The sequence below is a fragment of the Rhinolophus ferrumequinum genome, chromosome 18 (genome assembly GCF_004115265.2).
Source record: "Rhinolophus ferrumequinum isolate MPI-CBG mRhiFer1 chromosome 18, mRhiFer1_v1.p, whole genome shotgun sequence".
Classification (NCBI taxonomy): domain Eukaryota; kingdom Metazoa; phylum Chordata; class Mammalia; order Chiroptera; family Rhinolophidae; genus Rhinolophus; species Rhinolophus ferrumequinum.
The window spans coordinates 57,683,897-57,704,814 of NC_046301.1; the positions used below are offsets into that span (position 1 = coordinate 57,683,897).

The 20,918-nt window shown below is 50.1% G+C and overlaps 2 protein-coding genes across 6 annotated transcripts in view; one reads left to right on the forward strand and one right to left on the reverse strand.

Annotated features, from left to right (window-relative positions):
• VAV1 (vav guanine nucleotide exchange factor 1) overlaps window positions 1–6,808 on the reverse strand; it is a 54,917-nt gene extending 48,109 nt beyond the window's left edge. The window contains exon 1 of the mRNA XM_033135261.1: window positions 6,188–6,808. Coding sequence (XP_032991152.1) covers window positions 6,188–6,391 — 204 coding nt within the window. The 5' untranslated portion in view covers window positions 6,392–6,808. The remainder of the gene's footprint in view (window positions 1–6,187) is intronic.
• Window positions 6,809–8,759: 1,951 nt separating this feature from the next.
• Window positions 8,760–20,845, forward strand: SH2D3A (SH2 domain containing 3A). Of its 5 annotated transcripts, XM_033134666.1 has the most exons (11): window positions 8,760–9,261; window positions 12,070–12,206; window positions 15,151–15,500; window positions 15,856–15,932; window positions 17,699–18,177; window positions 18,296–18,411; window positions 18,564–18,738; window positions 18,834–18,945; window positions 19,281–19,466; window positions 20,071–20,259; window positions 20,294–20,845. In XM_033134666.1, exons 2-10 carry the CDS (start codon window positions 12,138–12,140, stop codon window positions 20,229–20,231), a joined length of 1,725 nt encoding a protein of 574 aa, XP_032990557.1. In that variant the 5' UTR covers window positions 8,760–9,261; window positions 12,070–12,137; the 3' UTR covers window positions 20,232–20,259; window positions 20,294–20,845. The 5 variants fall into 5 exon arrangements, with proteins under 5 accessions (XP_032990557.1, XP_032990556.1, XP_032990559.1 ...); XM_033134665.1 differs by having other exon boundaries at window positions 20,071–20,845; XM_033134668.1 differs by having other exon boundaries at window positions 18,296–18,393; window positions 20,071–20,845.
• The last annotated feature ends 73 nt before the right edge of the window (window positions 20,846–20,918 follow it).

Here is a 20,918-nt window from a genome sequence, read left to right on the forward strand (position 1 = left end):
AGGCCAAATCTTCTGGGCCACGGTGAGGACTTTGTATTTTGCTCCAAGGGAAATGGGGAGCCATGGGAGGGCTGGGAGCAGAGGACGGACATGGTTTTCTAGTAACCTCTGTGAAAGCCCTGGACTGGGCCCAGGAGGAGGTCAGTGAACAGAACAGAATGGAATGGAAAAGAAGGCACAGTGTCAAATGTTGAACTTCCCAGCTTCCATCCCTATCAGTCCTAGTAAATGTGTTGAGATGAAGTCTTCCACCCAATACAGCCCAGCGCACTTTGCTGAGATTTGCTTGCACCCAGGCCTTCCATCCCTAACTGAATCCCTTCCCCACAGCTTTTGTTCAGGTCTTCCTCACTCCTCATCCCACCGAGGATTGTTCCAAGCCAGTGCCCACCCCCACCCCCAGACCTGCATCTCTGAAGCTAGCTAGGCATCACCTGGGGGTTCTGTGGCATTAACCCATTTCCTCATCCTCCCTGACTCCCAGCTAAACTACATTCCCAGCCTCTCTTGCAGTTGGATGGGACCATGTGACCAAGTTCTAGCCAATGGAACTAAAATAAAGGTGATGGCGTCACTTCCAGGACTGCCCCTTAAAGCCTCCATGGTTTCCCTTCTCACACTCCTTCCTGGCCCTCTGGATAGAGAGGACTCCAAGGGCTTTAGGGAGGATGGGGCCATGAAATGGAAGGAGCCTGGGTCCTGAAAGAACCTTGTAAAGAAGGGCTACCCCCTGCAACCCCCAGAGGACCCAAACTGGATTGTGATGTGAGCAAGATTTAAATTCTTACTGTCATTGAAGAGATGCAATTTGTCACGGGAACTAACATCACAATTTGTCACAGAGCTAACACCCTGACTTATACCACATCCCACAGCCAACTTGAACCCACTGAAATCAAATTAACAAAAAGAGTGACTGCCATTAATTTAGCACTTGGTATACATCAATCATACGTCAATCACCATGATATAAATTTAACTTACCTTATCACATTTAATCCTCACACAACCCTGAGAAAAAGGTGCTATCCACATCCCCATTTTATAAAGAAGACAAACAGGGCTCAGATAGGTTAAGTAATTTTTTTTCTCCAAGACCACGAAGCTAGTGACTGCCTGACTTGAAATTCAAACCAACTTAATATATAAAGAGCTCCAGAAAATCAATAACAACAACAAAAAAAGCCAACAGTCCTAGAAGGAAAAAAAATAATGGACAAATGATATGAACATTACTATTTCACTGAGAGAAAATAAAAATAGTTTGTAAATAGGAAAATAGGATCAACCTCACTCAAAAAAAAAAAGAGAAATGTAAATCAAGCCATAATGAGCTCCATCAAGTTGGCAAAACTCCAAAATCTTGGTCAAGTTGGCAAAACCCCAAAATCTTGACACCAAAACAGTCTGCTGGCAAAGCAAGGGAGAACAAGCACTCCCATGCACTACTAGTGGGAGGGTAATTGGAACAATCCCATACAGAGAACAATTTCCCCATATCGAAAACACGGACTCATTTGCATTGAGCCAGCAAACCCTTCTGAGAATTTATCCCACGGACATCCTTGCTCATATGTGTGACAGCAACAATTATTTACATGTAGCCAGGTATTTTTCTAGGTTCTCTACAGTAACTCATTTATCCCTCACAAATAAATGCTTTAAGATGGGGATGTATTTCTCCCTTTTACAGATGATGAAACTGAAACAGAGAGAGGTTAAGTAACATGCCCAAAGTCACACAGTGCAGGATCCAAAAAATGATTCATGGACAAGGTTATCGATTGCAGTAAACTTGCCAGAAAAAAAGTATGGCACAATCCAGGTGTCCATTGATGGGGGGGATGATAAAATAAATGATCCCCCAGTTCAGCACTGAAATAGAGGCAGTTGAAAGTAATTGTTTTGATCAAGTGTTAAGAGTAAGGATCCTGGGACCAAGCTGCCTAGGTTCAAATTCCCAACTCTGCCACTTTCAAGTTGGGTGCCCTGGAGCCTCAGTTAACCCTGATGAAAAATGGGGTAACAATATTATTTGCCTCATAGGTTGTTGTGGGGATTAAACTAGTTAATGCATATAAAGTATTTAACCAAGGATCAGTGAGCTTTTTCTACAAATGTCTGGAGAATAAATACTCCTTAGGCCAGAGTCTCTGTCACAACTACTCAGCTCTATAGTTGTAGCTGGAAATCAGCCATAGACAGCACATAAATGAATGCGTGTGGCTGGGTACCAATAAAACTCTATTTGTAAAATCCAGATTCAGCGCTCTGAGCGTAGTCTGCTGTCCCCTGGTTTAGACTAATGCCTGGCACATAATTAGCACAATATAAATGGTTTGTTAAATAAATGAACTATCTGGGATACCACATAGCCATTTTCAAAAAGAAATGAGGACAATCTCTATGTATCGATCTGAGAAAATTCCCGAGACGATTATTGAAATGAGGAAAGCAGGGTGTAAAGCAGTGGGTGGAGGTGTCATCTTTTGTGTTAAGGGAGAAGTGTAGTAAAAAAAGAATGTAAATCCCTATTTGCTTATATTTGCATAAAGAAATTCTATATAGACATACAATCAACTTCAAGAAAAGAAGTAGTTACTTATGGGAGCAAGTAGGAACTGGGTATCTGAGAAACAGGACTAGAAGTTAAAAATTTTCTCTGTACTCCTTTATATGCATTTTAATACTTAAATGACATGAAAGTATTATTCAACCAAAAGGTTAACTAATTTAAAGATTCTATTGGGCGCTCTGGCACACGGTTTCTTGACCTCAGCAGTGTTGACATTTGAGGCAGGATAATTCTCCGTTGTTTGTGGCATTTGCAGGGTGTTGAGTGGCATCCTGACCTCTATCCACTAGATGCCAATAGCATCTCCCGGATTTGACACCCGGAAAGTCTCCAGACACTGACAAACATCCAGACATCGCCAAATCGCCCCAGTTGACAACTACAACCCCAAGCCAACTCCTACCTGCCGTGTTATGCTGCCCACCCTCCCGCTACCCCACATCCTTCCTACAAAGACTTTTTAGTGAGGGTTTCCCTGGTATCAGACAGTGTGCTAAGCAGGACTGAAATATCATAAGAGTCCACCCAAAAATGGTGCCCTTTTTTCACAGATGGGGAAAGTTAGGCTCAGGGAGGAGATGCCGGGAAGTGACGCCATCAGCATTTGAACCCAGGTCTGGCTCCTCCAAGTCACCGCCCCGGCCCACTCTCCCGTTCTTACTCTCCCGTCCTCTCCTTTCCCTGCCTCTGTCAGCAGCACTTAGCATTCATCTCGGCCCCAGCGCCTGCCCCCGCCCCAAGCCTAATCAGCTCCCACGTCCTGGTGGATCTTTCCCACAATGACTGTCACATTCGGCCTTTCCTCTCCACTCCCTCAGCTTTAAAGTTTCAGTTCTGCAACCCAGAATTTGGAGCCCCAGAGAGCAGTGGAAGAAAGCTGGGGTGTCTGGTTGTCACTGTAGCTGTCTGTGAGAGGATCATCCTTTCTCTCTGGGCCTCCGATCTGAGGGACCATGCAGCTTGAAGACTCCCTCCAATCTGACTTCACCCATGAACCATTTCCACCAGCCAGGCCACTCACTGACCTGAAGTACAGAATAGCCTATGTGGTCACTGACCCGTTCCCACCCCAGGGCCTTTGCACTGGCAGTACCCCCTGCCAGGAGCACTGTTTCCCAAGATCCATGTGGCTCATCCCCTCACTTTCCCCAGGTCTCTGCTCAAATGTCAAGCTTATCAGTGAGGCCTCCTGGATCCCCTATTCAAAAGTGTGACCCCTATACTCCTGAGCCCTTTTTCCTGCTGTGTTTTCTCCAGAGCCCGTACCACCTCCTGACAATATATACGTTTCCTCATTTGCTCACTGTCAGTCTCTCCCCCTAGAATGCAGGCTCCATGACAGCAGGAGTTTGTGTGGCTTGTTCCCACTGTCTTGGCACCAAGAAGAGGTCTGGCATACATCGCAATTATGGATGGATGGATGGATGGATGGATGGATGGATGGATGGATGTTTAAATATGCTCTTCCCTGGAAACAACCGAGCAAAAGCAGAGGAACTATGAAAAGGAAATGAGAGAAACTGAAACACATTCTATTTCCACCCTGATTCCAGCCTCCACACATTTATTTATGCTGCGGACCCCCTCCTCACTTCGCCTTGCTGATCAGGAGAACCCTCCCTTTTCTCTCTCTGCCCTTCCACATCCCATTCCATTCATGGTCCCAGCTTACATGTTGACAGACAGGGACTTGCAAACCTAGAGAGGATGTTCTTGTGGCACCTCCCTCTGGCTCAATGTGACTACCTTTTAGCTTCCTGCACACATCCCCACCGTGAACAGGGCATGGGGCTGAGCTTTGAAGGGAGACAAATTGGGCAGGGGCAGGAAGGCACAGAGTTCCCAGGTAGGGAGGATCAGGAAACACTCTTGCTCAGCCTGGGGCCTGACACAGCCAGGTGTAGGAAGCCGAAACAATGAGAAAGCTCCTACTCACTCTTCAAAACGCAGCACAAATATCCCCTCTTGCAGAAAGCCTGAGTCCCTCACGCAATGTCTTGCCTTTGCTCCAGGACTCCCAGCCCAGAGGTCTGTCCCTCTACTCCAGTCCTGACAACAGGGGCTGGGTGTTCCTGGTTCTGTCTCCCCCAATCTGGGAGTACCTTGAGGACCAGGCCTGGGCCTGGGCCCCTGGCATTGCCCAGAACAAAGAAGCAGGATGGTCTTTGGAGCCCAACGGTTGCTCTCCTAGAGATTAATGCCATACCCCCTTGCCTTTTTATCAGAAAACCAGCTTTAGGCAAGATGTATGGAGGAGTGGAAGTTCATCCTTAATTCTATCCACTTTCCCATTAGCTGCTATTGAAGCCTCACTGGGGACTTTGCCTCCCTGCAGATCTGGGGCCTGACAGGTCCTACAGCTACTTCCTAATGTGCTGGAAGCCAGAAGGAGACAAGCAAATTTAGGCAAATTCAGGATAACCTGTGGCCAGAGGGCTGGCCAGGGGGACGCAGTCTCTTGGGCTCCCTCATTCTATCAAGAAGCTCTGCCTGGGCTAGGAAGGGTGGGCTACCCACCTCTCCTCTCACGGCCCTGTCCCCAGGGACCTTGGGGACCCCACTCCCTGAGCAGTCATTTCCCCACCCCCATCTGCACATGGCACCTCAGACCAGAGAACAGGCAATGGATGCCCCAGCTGCCCTGCCCGCCATCCCCACTAAGTCCCCCGCCACTAGCCCACAGCTCCTCTGGACAAAGCTTTCATCCAGGCATAGGGCCTGAGGGCCTAACCTTATGTCCCCTCAGACCCCCAGGCAGCCAGGCACCCCCATGCCTCCCCCAGAAGCACACACCACTTCCACTGAGCACCCAGGTGGCCATAGGGAACCAGAGGAGGAGCTACAGAGAGAGCATCCAGCCCTGTTACCGCCCCCACCCCAACCACATTCAAATAGGGACTTGAATGTATTTCCTGAGCTGGGGGCGTCACAGTCAAATCCACCTCCTTTTGGACCGTTTGCCCTTACAGAAATCCCTACCGAGAAAGAGCAGCTATTTCTAGGCTCCCAAACCCCAGGTATGGCCTCAATGTGCCCCCAAGGATGGAGAGAACTAAGAAGAGGAGAACCCTGGGGCGCAGCCCCCGCCCCCAGCCCCAAGCTGCCCCAGGCCCAGGCAGGAAGCCAAGGGGAAGGAGAAGTGAGGGGAAGGAAGGGGCCCAGGGCCCGGAGGAGGAGACACATGTGGGGAAGAAGGTGGAGAAAGCCCCTCCCCCATAGCCAGAATCTGGGGGTAGGGGGCCAAAGAAAATGTCAGGCTCCCTGTTGGCCGCCCAGAGAGTTTCTAGGCACCCCGTCAAGACTTCCAGATGGTGGCATCTGGGGGCTTGAACCCCAATGGAGTCAGCCTGGACTTGGGAGCGGTTAACCCCCAGCTTGTCAGTTCTCAGCCTACATTTGGATTCACTTGGGGCCTGTGAACGCATTCCTGTTAACCTGAGGTGGGTCACCCCAGAATCTCAATGCGACCACCCACATCCCCCTGCCCCCATGCCGGCCTCAGAGTTGGGCACACTACCCCCTACATTGCCGGCCCAGAGGTAGAATGCACTAACCCAGACTGGAATGCCCCCCACTTCCAACCCTCTGCCTGCCAGCCCGCAGGGGTCTCACCTGGGACATCTGGGGGCGCAGGTTGACCTCGCGTAAGTTGATGGCGTGGGGCAGCAGGTTGTTAAGCAGCTGACAGAGAAGGACCCCATCCCGAAGGGCCTGTGCCAGCTCGCACACCTGGGCCCCGTCCCAGGTCACGCGGTGGCTGGGAGGCAGCACCCGGCACTGAATCAGCCAGTGGGTACACTGGCGCCACAGCTCCATGGCTGCTGCCTTCCCGGGCCGGCCCGCGCACCCTCGGGGCCTCCACCAGCCCGCCCGCCTGCCTGTGCTACTAGCTACCACTTCCTCTTCTTTGCTTGTAACTGTCGCCCGGAGAGGGGGTGGAGGAGGAGGAGCCGTGGGGGGGGAGCAGGAGGTGGGGGGAGCACCTGCAGCCCAGCTCCGCCCCTTCCACGCGGGACTTCTCTTTCCTCCACCAACATAACACCTGGGCACCTGGGAAGGGGAGGGGCTGCCGGTGGAGTCGGGCAAACTAGCCTGAAGCCGGCTGCCTTCCTCCACATCCAACCCTTGGGCTGTAACACCTGAAAGCACTAAAAATCCGCCCTCCGTGCACCCCTCCCTTCTCTGCCTCCACCCTGGTCCAGCGCCATCATCACTAGCCTGGACCAACGCAGTCTCCTCCGCCCTGGTCGCCTCGCTCCCGCCCTCTCCCTCCACAGTCTATCCTACCCACCGCAGCCAGAGGGAGCCTGTGAGCACCTGAGTCAAGTCAGGATGTCCCTCCTCTTGTCACATACCTTCCTCATTGGGGTAAAAGTCCTCTCTGCAGCCCACAAGGCCCTCTATGACTTGCCTTCTCCTCCCCTCCCTGCCTTCACCTCCGCCACTCCCGCTTCGCTCATTCGCTCCGGCCACACGGGCCTCCTGCTGTTTCTCCAACACACCAGGCCAGTCCTGCCCCAGGGCCTTTGCACATGCTCTTCCTCTGCCTTAGGCAACTTCAAGATTAGCTCCCTCACTATCTACAGGTCTTAGCTGGATGTCACCTTCCCATGAAGTCTTCCCAAACCTCCCCATTTCAAATCACAGCCTTTTCCGCCACCCTATCCCTCTTCTCTACTTTAAGCCCTGATCATCATCAAACCTGATATTTAATTATATGTATTTCTGTATTGTCTATTTAGAAATGTGTCTCTTATGTACCGCTGGAAACCCCTCCCCAGCACATATACATGCTCCATAAATATTTGTTGAATGAATGCATGAATTAATAAACAAACAAACAAACAAAAGGTTGAAAGCTCTATTGGCTCTACCTCTGACATTTATCCCAAATCCATCCATTTATCCCCATGGCCCTGGCCACCACTACCTGCCTCCTTATAGTCTTCACTAGTGTCGTTCGTTAATTCATTCGTTTGGCAAACATTTACTGCCTTCGTAGCCCTTATCATCACCTGAAATCATTTTTTCTAAGCGTTTCTCGGCCTACCTCCATCCCACTAGGCTATGAGTAGTTTTCCCTCCCCGCTCGATCTCACTCGGTACCCCTTGCATTATCTTTTTTAATTCTCATATCCACTAGGGGGCTCTAGGCTCCTTCACTGGACATAACCTCTACCCTTTGTACCAAAACTAGGAGGAAGGGGGTCAAGTAAAAGACACTCCCCTCAGCCCCTCGTTAGCCAGGTGTCTCTTCCACATTGGCGGGGGACGGGGGGGGGGGGGGAGCCGGGGGGGGGGGGGGGGAAAGCCCAGCCTGGAAATTCCCAGCTTCTTGATCCTACAGGCACCAAAACATCCTCGGCTCTCTTATGTGTCAATTTCCTCATTTGTAAAATGGGTGACCGTTTAGAATTATAGTAAGGATCAGAGATAGTGGGGCTGTGAAGAAAGTGAGGGAGATAGGATGACCCTTCCGGTCTCCGGGATTGTATCCCACTCGACCTCACAAACTGAGTCAACTTGGGCAAATGGCTTAGCTGTCCGATGCCTCAGTTTCTGCATCTGGAAAATGTGGATGGTGAAAAGAGTACCTACCCCATCGAAAGGCCTATGTAAAAATTAAATGCTTGGCAGTAGGTAGAGCAAGCAGTACAGCCCTGGCGTACAATCAGTGTTCAATAAATGTTAGCTACGACAACTGCTTTCTTTCTTTTTTCTTTCCTTTTCTTCTTTCTTTTCCCTTTCCTTCCTCTCTTCCTTCTTTCCTTCCTTCCTTCCTTCATCCCTCCCTTCCTCCCTCTTTCCTCACTTCCTTCCTTTTCTTTCCCCTCCAAAAACATGGCAGGGTTTTCTGTCTCTTGTCCCAGATCCCCCCACCTTTCTCCTGCTTGTCTCCAGACATTACGATGAAAATCCCCCCACCTTGGAAACTACCTGAATGTTACCCGCCCCCCCCATGTCTCCCCAGAGTCTAGCTCAACTCCATCGTGCTGTCACTGGGGGAGGCTGTAGCTTTTTACCGCACCTCTCCCTACAAAACCCGACACTCAGCTGGGGTTCCATTCCCGGAAACCCAAGGCGGCGGTCTAGAGGAAGCGCACCCCTCAACGTCACAGCGGCTGCCACCCCCTGCCGAGTGAAACAGCCCATAAGGCAGCCCCGCCCCTGCCGGGATCCCTGGGGAGCGAGGAGAGGGACACCCCCCTCACGCGCCCCAAATTGCCAGGGACGCGTAGGGCCAGACCGAAGGGAATGGAGGGGCCGAATTTTAACCAGCGGTACTCGGAAAGGGACCTGGAAGTGAGTGGGAGTGGCCCCTCGGAGGAAGGCGAGGCGATGTGCTAAGGGGACGGGCCCACTTAAAGGGACGAACGGAGTTTCCCAAAGGCGCGCGTTCTGTGAAGGTTTTATCCAAGGGGGCGTCGTTAGCGCCAAGAAAGGCTCTAAGGGGGCGAAGCGGGAACAAGGGGGCGAGGTAAAAGCCTGGGAAGCAACAGTTGGAGGCGGGGTCCGAAGGGGGCGGAGTCTTAAGGGCGGGGCCAGGTGATTGGGCTCGGTTCCCAGCCCGCGCGGCTGGAGGAGGCAGAACCTGGCTAGGACTGGGAGGGAAGGCCCCGGAGCCGCACAGCCTCAGGCTTCCGTCCAGCACCTGCCTCTTGGGAGCTCCGCAGGCCCCGGCCCAGGTGAGTGAGGGGCCCCCGGGGGATCAAGGACCAGGGGAGTATTAGAGTAGGGAGTCTTCTTTTCCAGGTGGGGCCACCGGCTCGCAGGGAGGGAGGATCTGGGTGTCTGTTCACATGCGTCTGCGGTTATAGAAGGAGTCACCGAGCGCCAGATTGGGTAGCTGTGCATCACGCGTGTCCGTGTCCCTGGGCATGCTCCTCTAAGTGTGCTTCCTGTGCAACACGGAGAGCCTCCCTGCTTCCATTTTTGCCTGACCGATCATTTTAAATGGCAAACTAGATCGTGCCCCTCCCTCATTTCAAACCTTTCCATAGCTCCCATTCCATGCCACTGAGAAATCGGGGGTCCACCAGTTCCTGCATGTTCTCATGCCTGCAGATCTCACTGCTCTCCACTGAGCTCTTTGCTCATTGCAGTCCAGACACACTGGCCTATGATGATGTCAAATGTTAAAAAACAAACTCCATCTCACTTCCAAGCCTTTGCACTTGTAACCACCGCCACCTGGACTGCTGTTTTTCTAAATCTTTGCAAAACTGCCTCCTTCCCTTTACTGAGGTCTCAGCTCCAATGTCACCTTCTGGGAGGGATCTTCCTGACTAGGCTACTTAAAGCAGCCTGCCCCCTCCAGCCATCTTTATCATATCTCCCTGTTTTACCACCTTCATGATTACTCTGAGAATTTATTCTCGTTTTGTTGTGTGTCTTGTCCACCAGACAGCACAGAGTAGGTCTCTTTCATTACTGTATCTCCAGGGTCTAGAACAGCACACAGTAAGTGCTCAACCAATCCGTGTTTGCTCAGTGTCAAGTTTGAGTCCCATGTCCACCTGTGTCCATGTGTTTATGTGTAGGTGGCTGCCCCCTACAATGTGTACATTTGTATATGGTCTCTTTGGCATGAATACCCCCTCCCTCCTTTCTCCATGCCCTAACCCTTCCTCTCTCCTCTGCCCAAATATCCAGAAATTATTCCAAAAGACCCAGGGCAGGAAAATGACTTAGCCTGTGACTGACCTGTGCCCACCCTGAGCTCCACCTGCAACTAATCAGAGTTTTGTCAGTGCCCCACCTCTGTGCCCACTAAGTAGGGCATGAGACAGAGGAACCTGGAGTTGGAGGACTCTTAAGAGGAGGCCGGGCCTGGCCCAGGTGACAAACAGGAAGTGCACAGGCATCCAAGAGACACACCTGGCGTTCAGGTATGCAACGCCTGGAGCCAGCTCCAGGCCCAGCTCCCCGCCCCTATAGCCACGTAAGGCTGGTCTGGGAAGTTCCTGCCCCTTGCAGGCCCTCATCTAGGCTGACTCAGAATGTAAGAATCCTGGTGCAATTTTCCTGCAGACCCTGGCTAGGCCCAGAAGATCTTGAGGGGTGGGGGCAGTGAGAAACAGACTCCCTGCTTCCCTCCCATCCGGGGCAGGTTTTCTCTACCAGATACTTGAGACAGGTCTGCTTAATGATCAAGACACCTCGGAGTCTCAAAGTGTCTGAGACCTGAATTTGACCATAATAATAGCAGCAAAATGTATTGGCTCCAAAATTGTGTATGCTGACATTTCTACAAAAATGTGGCCTTTCAACATCCTTAACTATGGTGTTACATTGGAAAGCCATGTGTAAGTTCCATTTTCTTACGTCCTAAGAATCTTTGCATGTATACATAGATTGCTAAGAAGCCATGGACATTAGTAAATTAAATTACCTTTGCCCTGAAATATTCTTTCATCCTGAGAACCACCCAGCTCGCTGCCTCAAAATCCTTCCAGTCATTACTGACTGAGGCCTTTCCAGACCACTGGTTGGAAAATCTTAACTCCACCGTTTGAACCTTCATATCCCAACTCTGGTTACATTTTTCCACTTAGCTTTCTCTGGCCTGTCTACTCCCTCATCTACTCATTTATTTTCTTACTCGCTGTCTCCCCCACTAGAACTGCAGGGTCTCTAGCACTTAGAACAGCTCCTGGCACAAAGTAGGTGCTGCTTAAATACTGGTTTAAGTGAATCAGTTAATTAAGTTTCTACAACACATAGCATTATGTCATCTGCATAAAGTGCCATTACATTTGAAAGCAGTGCATCTGTCTTCTCCCTTTGCAAGAATTTCAGTGAATGCATGGCTGTTTCCATGAAGTCACGGCCAATTCTAAATTAAAGTTACTCCTACCCCAATTTTATATACACGGGGTGTGTGTGTGTGTGTGTGTGTGTGTGTGACCCTTGAACAACATGGGCTTAAACTGCGCTGGTCCACTTATACGCAGATTTTTTTCAATAAATATGTATGGCACTGTCAATGTATCTTCTCTTATGATTTTCTTAATAACATTTCCTTTTCTCTAGCTTATTTTACTATAAGAATATAGTACATAATACATAGAACATACAAAATATGTGTTCATCAACTGTTTATATGATCGGTAAGGCTTCCAGTCAATCATAGGATATTAGTAGTTAAGTTTTGGGGGAGTCAAAGGTTATACACGGAATTTCAAATGCATGGGGGTCTGCGCCCCTAACCCCTGCATTGTTCAAGAGTCAACTGTAATCTGGAGTATATCTATATCTATATCTATATGTCTGCCATATATATATATATACATATATGTATATAAAATCTGATTATAAGTAACTTGTTTAATTTAGAATATAATATATATTTATATAATATTTGCATACATATACAGAGAGAGTTGCATTTGAAGGTTTGATGAGTTGTGGGCTGCTGTCTCCAAAATGAAGAAGAACATGGAAGGGTTGACCCAGCCACTCAGGAAGCAGGAATAATTATTCCAATTTTACAGATGTAGAAGACTGAGGCCTCTTGAAAGTACAGAGTTCAGCCCCAGCACCCACCGCCTCCAAAAGCTCCATGCAGGTGCCACAGGATGGAGAGGACTTCGCCAGCCAGCCCTGGTACCATGGCCCCCTGTCTCGCCAGGTACCTCCTCCTGCAGGGCCTCAGCACCGTCTGATAGGGAGCCTTTCCCACACTTGACCTGCTGGGGACTCCTGGGTGCTGCGTGAGGAGTTTAGGGTTAAGATCTATTGGAAGGGGTGGCTGGGGGACTAGGGATCATCTTGGAACTGGGTTGTCATGGCATGTCCCTCCTTATATTTAAATTATTACTTTTTTTGTGATGGTGCTGAGGATGGTAACAGATAAAAAAAGGTCCTAACCGCCGCCTCAAAGCACTCCTTGGGTTCTACTTCTCTCTCTCTCTCTCTCTCTCTCTCTCTCTCTCTCTCTCTCTCTCTCTCTCTCTCTTTCTCTCTCTCTCTTTCTCTGCTTCCCAGGCACGTGGGACCACCAGGGCCCCATCCCCCTCTCAATTCAAGGCTCCTCACGTTCATCTCCAACTCGGGGTCACCCTCAGAAGTCCCAGGAATCTGGGCTTCCAATCAAATCATGAGAGGCAGTATAGGTTAGTGGTTAATATTCCACACCTTGGAGTCAGACATCTTGGGTTTATTTTATTTTTTAATTTTTAATTTTCTTGTATTAGTTTCAGGTGTACAAAACAACATAATGATTAGACATTTACACCCTTCACAAAGTGGTAAACCCCCTCCCAGTCTACTACCCCTCTGACATCGTATGTAGCTGTTACAATATGTATATACAGAGAGTGCCAAAAAAATGTATACACATTTTAGGAAAGGAAAATAACTGTATTACAGTTACACCGATGGTAACCACTTTGAGCACCTCTTATAATTGCCGAAGTCAAACGTGACTTGTATTCATCTTTTGTTATCAGTATATATTGAGTATTAGAATTTTAATACAGTTTTTTCCTTTCTTAAAATGTATATACATTTTTTGGTACCATTTGTATGAGTATGTTGTATATATATTGCATATATATATATATATATACATATATATATATATATATATATTTAATGATAGTTAACATTCAATATTATTCTACTTCAGCTTCCGGTGTACAGTGCAGCAGTCAGACATGTACACAGTGTATGAAGTAATCCCCCTGATAAGTCCAGTATCCATCTGGCACCCTACATAATCTATACAACATCACTTATTATATTTCCCATACTGTATTTCATATCTCCATGACTGTTTTGTGACTACAAATTTGTACTTTCTAATCCCTTCACTTTTCTCCCCTATCCCCCAACCCCCCTCCTATCTAGCAACCATCAGTTTTTTCTCTGTATCTCTATGACTATTTGTTTTGTTTGCTCATTTATTCTGTTCTTTAGATTCCACATATAAGTGAGATCATATGGTATTTGTCTTTCTCAGTCTCTTATTTCACTTAGCATAATATTCTCTAGGTCCATCCGTGTTGTTGCAATGGTCAAATTTCCTTCTTTTTTATAGCAGAGTAATACTGCGTTATATAAATGTACCACAATTTCTTTATCCAATCGTCTATTGATAGGCATTTCGGTTGTTTCCATATCTTGGCTATTGTGAACAGTGCTGCAATAAACATAGGAGTGCATATAGTTTTTTGCATTAGTGTTTTGGATTTCTTTGGGTAAATACCCAGGAGTGGAATTGCTTGGTTGTAAGGTAGTTCGATTTTTAATTTTTTGAGCAACTTCCATACTGTTTTCCATAGTGGCTGCCCCAATTTGCGATCCCACCAACAATGCACAAGCGTTCCCTTTCCTCCACAACCTCACCAATACTTGTTGTTTGTTGATTTATTGATGATAGCCATTCTGACAGGAGTGAAGTGGTATCTCATTGTGTAAAATAAATGCTTTTATTTGCATTTCTCTGATAATCAGTGACGTTCAGCATCTTTTCATATGTCTTATTGGCCATCTGTATGTCCTCTTTAGAGAAATGTCTCTTCATGTCCTCTGCCCATTTTTTAATTGGGTTATTTGGGGTTTTGGTGTTGAGTTTATGAGTTTTTTATAAATTTTGGATATTAACCCCTTATCAGATGTATCATTGGCAAATATCTTCCCCTGTTCAATAGGCAGACATCCTGGGTTTAAATCCCAACCCTACAACTTACATTCTGTGTGACCTAGGCCAAAGTATTTCACCTCTTTGGGCCTCAGTTTGCCTGTCTGTAAAATGGGGATAATAATACTTACCACTTAACCTGGGTAAAGAATTAAATGAGTTAATATGTTTTACACCTAAAGCAGCACCTGGCATATAGTAAGGGCTAGACATGTGTCCACTGCGTGTATTGTTCGGCCCCCAGCTGCTATCACCAGCTCTGCTTTACCTCTCTGGTGCCAGAGCCCTCAGCCCCTGTTTTAACACCAGCCACCACAGCTGGCATAAGACAGTATGAAAATTTTTATGAAGGAAGATTTATCGGTCACACTCTGGAAGGATCCAGCTAATGGTTTATCTTGAAGCTACATTTGCATAGCAAGTACAGTGCATTTACTCATATTGGAAGTTGCATCAGTCAGTGTTGACTACCAGCTGTAACAAACATTCTTAAGATGTCACTGGTTAAACAATACACCTTTAAGGGCTCGTTCATGTCACAGTCCAAGATGGCTGAGAAGTGGGGATGTGGAGCTCCAGAAATCAGTCAGGACCCAAGCCTTTCCATCTTGTGACTCTGCTTTCCCCTGGGGCTCTGGGGATATCAACTGGCAGATAGGGGACAGAACCTGTAGGATTTTGCAGGACAGTTTTATAGGCCAGGTGTGGAGAGTCCCTAGTGCACTTCTGCCCTCATCCCATTGGCCAGGCTCTAAACTGCAAGGGAGCCTGGAAAACGTAGTCCAGAGGTGTGTCCATGAGAAGAGGGGAAATAATGGTTTGGTTCAAAACTACCCTGGGGTGGCTTTTCTTGGGTGCGGGTGGGGAGTCACCATTAACTACTGATCTGGGCTCATACCTAAACCTCCTGCCCCCTGTACTCCATCCCCAGAAGGCAGAGGCTCTTCTTCAGCAAGATGGCGACTTCTTGGTTCGTGCGTCTGGGTCTGATGGGGGCCACCCTGTGATCTCCTGCCGCTGGCGGGGCTCAGCCTTACACTTCGAGGTGCTCCGTGTGGCCCTGCGTCCCCGGCCAGGCCGGCCCATAGCCCTCTTTCAGCTAGAGGATGAGCGTTTCCCAAGCCTGCCTGCCCTGGTTCACAGCTATGTGACCGGCCAACGTCCACTGACACAAGCCACAGGGGCTGTGGCCTCCAGGCCGGTGACACGGCAAGGGCCTATTCGACGCAGCTTTAGTGAGGACACCCTCCTAGACAGCCCAGTTCAGACAAAGCTGCTCAGGTAGGTACTCACAGGCTCCCTACTTCCAGGTGACACCCAACACCCCCGGGGTTCTCCACGTAGGCACTATTGACACTTGGGGCGAGATCATTCTTAGTTGTGGGGGCCGTCCTATGCATTGTACAGTGTTGAGCAGCATACTTGCTTCTGTCTACGAGATGCAGTAGAATTCCCCCCACCCCCAAGTTGTAACCAAGGAAAAATGTTTCCTGACCTTGCCAAGTGTCCCTTTGGGGTACAACACCCTGGTTGAGATTCAATGGTCCTGAATGCCTGGGGGTAGGGGTTTCGGTCATTGGTGGGGGCTGCCCTGCTCAGGCTGGGACTACACATCTTCCCCATCTCTGCCCCCCAGGGCTAGAAAGTGGAGTGACAGTCAGCCTGCAGGTTTGGAGCATGTGGGGCAGTCAAGAGAAGGCAACTCTGGACCAGGTGAGGGTTTGCTAGGACAGCGCATGGCTCAGAGACTGCTCTGCCCCTCACTCCCTGAGTAATCTTGGGCAGGTGACTTAACCTCTTGTAAAATGGGGATGATGATGCTCTCAAAGTTGTCATAGGGGTAAAAAAACACAGGAACTTTGTAGGTGCTTAAACTATGGATTTACGATTATTCCAAGAACCCTGTATGTCCTGACCATGGCTGACCTCTCTAATAACTACTGCCACATCCCTCCCCTCTCCAGTCACACAGTCTTCCCTTCAGTTGCTAGCACATTTCAAATTTGTTCCTAACTCAGGGCTTTTGCATTTGCTGTTCTTGCCATTGGAAAGCCCACACTCCTAATCTTTTCCTGACTCCTTCTCACTTAGCAAGAGTTCCTCAAAGCAGCTGACTCTGATCATCGTACATAAAGGAGGTCTACCCCTCCCTCATGTCCAGTCAGCTTCATCTGCCCTGTCCACTCCCCACCCCCACTCCATTCAACATGAACCCTCCCTGTGTGCCTGGGATTCTACTTAAAGTGCTGAGATACATCAATAAACAACAAAGACAAAGATCCCCGCATGAGTGGAGCCCACATCCTGTTAGAGGAAGATGGACTAAGGGGTTAAAAATTAAAAGTACAACAGAGTAAAGGAGATTTTAAGTAATTGTCAGGAAATGCCCCATGGAGAAAGATTTTAAGGAGGTAAGGAAAGGAAAGACATGGATAACTGGGGGTGAGAGTGGCCCAGGTAGAAGGAACAGCTAGTGCAAAGGTCCTGAGGCCAGAACAAGAGTTTGAACTATTCATTCAACCAAAAGGGGGTGAATGTAGCTGAAACAGCCGGAGTGAGGGACAAGTCAGAGAGATCTGGAGCTCAGATTGTGAGGTCTTTTTTGGCTACTATGAAGACGTTGGACCTTACTCAGAGTTGGCTGGGAACCATGGGAAAGTGTTAAGCCAGTATAACAGATCTATTTAAATGGTTCATAAATACAGAATCTCCGAAAAGTCTGGGTGCAGTGTTAAGTTCTAATATCCTCAGAAGTAAGCATGCCACAAACTTAACAAAAGACAATGTTTGAAGGTTTGATAAATTCTGTTGTTTTGAAGTTTATGTAGTTTTGTGAATTCTGATTTATATATATATATATATATTTTAAGAAAGGAAAAAACTATTAAAATTGTAATAATATGTACCTATAACAAAAGATGAATACAAGTCATGCGTATACATTTTTTGGGCACACATATATTGGGGATGCCAAAAAAATGTATACAAGTGGACACTTTGGTTAACGTTGCTCAAGCAGTAGTTCACCATAATCAGAGGTGTCTGGATGCTGATGGTAACCACTCTGAGCACATCTTGTAACTAGAGGTCAAACATGACTTGTATTCATCTTTTGTTATCAGTATATATTGAGTATTACAATTTTAATAGTTTTTTCCTTTCTTAAAATGTGTATACATTTTTTGGCACCCTCTGTGTATTTTGTGCTTTCAATGCTTTACCATATTCATTCAGAGGAACAAAACAAACATTTAAAATGTGGTATTCAGAATTCTCAAAACCACATAAGTGTCAGAGAAAGTTCACTTTCAAATCATTGGTAAGTATGTAGCATTTACACTGGGGAAATTGTCCAAGTTCAAAGCTACACCAAGATAGGTAGGGATACCCCAGTATTGGCTGAAGGAGGGGATGAACCAGGACCCACCCAACTATCTTCTCTGTGTACCTCTTGCACCCCCTCCTGTGTGACCCCCTAGGAGCCTCCTCTGTGCCCACGCTTGCCCTGTCTCGGATTGGTAGTGACCCTGTGTTGCTGAAGACCCTGGGTCCCCTGGCATCCATTGCTGACAGCCTCAGAGCCTCTGATGGGCAGCTTCATGCCAAGGCGCCAACCAAGCCACCTCGAACACCCTCACTGGTCCTGCCTAATGCCTCTGGACACTCCCCAACATACTGTGAGGTGGTACCCCGAGTGCCCAGTGCCTGGGGAACACCCTCTGGCCACAGCTGCCCAGAGCCAGAGGCCCCATGGTGGGAGGCCGAGGAGGAGGAGGAGGAGAGATGTTTTGTGAGACCACAGGCAGAGGTCTCTTTCTGCCCCCCTGACAACCCCTGTGGCCTGCTGGGACCCCAGAATCGGCCCCTGGAACCCAAAGTCCTGCGTGCTCTCCGTGGCCTGTTCCTGGAGCACCACCCTGGGAGCACTGCCCTCCACCTGCTATTGGCAGACTGTCAGGTGAGTCACCTACCAGGTGCCTGGTCCCCAGACAGGGGCAAGGCCCAAACGAACCTCACAACCATATACTCACTCTGTTCATTTATCCTCCCCACCCCCCCTCCACCACCACCCCCAGGCAGTGGGCTTACTGGGAGTGACCAAGGCTCAGCGGGGTGCCATGGGGGTTGCCTCTGGCCTGGAGCTGCTCACACTTCCCCATGGCCATCGCTTGAGGTCAGAACTGCTGGAGAGGTGAGCCAGCCACCTGGAATCCCCAAGACCTTCAAACCTCCCCCATTCACGGCCCCTCAGGGGGGAGGGTGGGCAATGCCACCTCCTGTCCCTCCTAGCCCCGAAATACAAACTTCCCCACTGCCCCCGACCCTTGCCCTCCGCCTCCACAGGCACGAGGCGCTGGTGCTGGCTGGGGCGCTGGCGGTGCTGGGCTGCACGGGGTCGCTGGAGGAGCGCGCGGCCGCCCTGAGGGGCTTGGTGGAGCTGGCACTGGCGCTGCGGCCAGGGGCGGCGGGAGACCTGCCCGGACTGGCCGCAGTCATGGGCGCTCTGCTCATGCCCCAGGTGCATGGGGAGCAGGGATGGGAAGGAAGCCCGAGCGCAGGTGCTGGGGAAGAGGGAAGCGGGAAGAGGAGGCATGCTAATGGTTCATATCCCAGGTGTCCCGGCTGGAACGCACGTGGCGCCAGCTCCGAAGGAGCCACACTGAGGCCGCGCTGGCCTTCGAGCAGGAGCTGAAGCCGCTGATGCAAGCGCTGGATGAGGGCGCTGGTGAGTGGTATCATTTGGAGCCCCGCACCAACTCCTAACCCAATTCTAGGCGGAGCGCCTTCTTCTGTCCTAGGACCCACCCCTTCTCCATAGGCCCCGCCCTCTGTATTAGACTGGGTCTTGGACCCAATCCCTGATCCCCGCCCTCACTCTGTTCTAGGCTCCGCCCCTGCCCTAGGCCACGCCTTTGACCCAGCTCTGTGCTAAGCTCGACTTTGTGTCCTACCCAAGCCCCGCCGGTTACATCTCTTTGGATGCTTGGACCAATGTCCCACCCTCGTCACCTTAGGCCCCGCCCCCTGCCCTAAACCCATTCCAGACCCTTCTCCCCACAGGACCCTCCGACCCCGGCTTGGTGGCGCTGCCTCACGTGGTACCGACGGCCCGTCTACTGGAGGGCGAAGAACTCCCGGGCCCCCTGGACGAGACCTGCGAGCAGCTGCTTCGCACCCTGCAGGGGGCGCGTCTGATGGCCCGGGATGCGCTCAAATTCCGTGAGGCGGCGGCCGGGCGCCTGCGAGGTGAGTGCCTGCTCTGCGCTGGGCTGCCAAAGGGTCTCGACTTCAGGAGCACCCTGCATGCTTTAACCAAGTGCTCCAAAACCAACCGGGCCAGGGACCAGAGCCTCCCGCCACGCCCCCCAGAGTCCCATCCAAACTGGGATGTCTTCCCCCAGGAGCCCCCAAGCCTGTGCCACAACCAGCAGTGGTGACTGGAACAATGCCCTTCACCCCAAAAGGGGCTGCCCTGCCCTCCAGAGTCACGCCCACGGGATCCTACTCCCACCCTCCAACATGGCCTAACCTCTTTCCAAGTTTGTAGCTGGGTGGCCCGGACCCTAAATGCTGACCCTGGCCTGGCTCCATCTCCAGGCACAGCCCCTACGGTGGGGCTCCTAGCAGCTCGAATCTGGAACACAGCACTCCCATGCACCCTGGCGTAGCCTACCTTCACACCTGCAGAGACCCCGCAGCCCCTTCCCCGCCAACCACGCCCAGTAGTCCGAGTATTTGGGGCAGTCCCTCCCAGCCCCTGCTGGGTCAAAGTCCCCAGGGGTGAAGTCAGATGTGAGGGGCGAGGCAGGCTCCTGGGCCCCGCCCATAGCGCACCTGGCACCGCCCCCAGGATTTCGGCCGAACCGGGAGCTGAGGGAGGCCCTGACCACTGGCTTCGTGCGGAGGCTGCTCTGGGGAAGCCGGGGCGAGAGGTCACCGCGGGCTGCACGGCTCGAGAAGTTCCAGCGCGTCCTCAATGCCCTGTCGCAGCGCCTGGAGCCTGACAGCTGAGAGCGCAGACCCTGGGACAAACAGGCTTCTGGGGACCCCAGCAGGAGACCAAGGAAGTCATCCCAGATTGCTCACACAGTCAAACAGGGCGGGGACCCGCTCCCTGACTCGCAGAAGGGAGGGAGGCCAGCTTTGCAAGAACCCACCCTGCCCCCTGAAAACACAGGGATCTTGGAGTGAGGGGCAGCCTCCTCCCCTACACTAAAAGACCCAGGTGTCTGCAGGCCCTGGCTGCCCTCTCCCACCCCCCACCCCTACACATATCCCATAAATGGTGAACAGGTAGCTTCTAATGGTAAGAGAACTTGCAGATCTGTAAGAGGCCAGAGTTCAAATGCCTTTGAAAAACTGTGACTTCTAGCAAATCACTTGCCCTTTTTGTGCCTACCTTCAACATAAAAGTAAGACTGTACTTTCTAGGGGTTATTGTGGGAATTAAAGCTCAATGTTTAAACGAGATCATGAATGGAGAATACCTGGCATACGGTAGTTGCTCAATAAACGCTTCCTGTTCTCATTAAGCCACCATGAACACGGAAGGGATGATGTTTGGTGCCATTCTCCCTACACTGATCACAGACAAGGACCCAACTCTTAGGGAGGGACAGGGTGTGTCCAAGTTCACCTCCCCTTCCTCATTCCCTGTGTGGCCTGTAAGGAGGGTGGCAGTGGCATTTCAATATCCAG

Bases quoted from the DNA above. Each gene is read 5' to 3' on its own strand.
- SH2D3A (XM_033134665.1), top strand. From the start codon at position 12,138: ATGCAGGTGCCACAGGATGGAGAGGACTTCGCCAGCCAGCCCTGGTAC. The intron at 15,501-15,855 runs GTAGGTACTCAC...TCTGCCCCCCAG, and splicing joins GTTCAGACAAAGCTGCTCAG to GGCTAGAAAGTGGAGTGACA. The intron at 18,739-18,833 runs GTGCATGGGGAG...TTCATATCCCAG, and splicing joins GCGCTCTGCTCATGCCCCAG to GTGTCCCGGCTGGAACGCAC.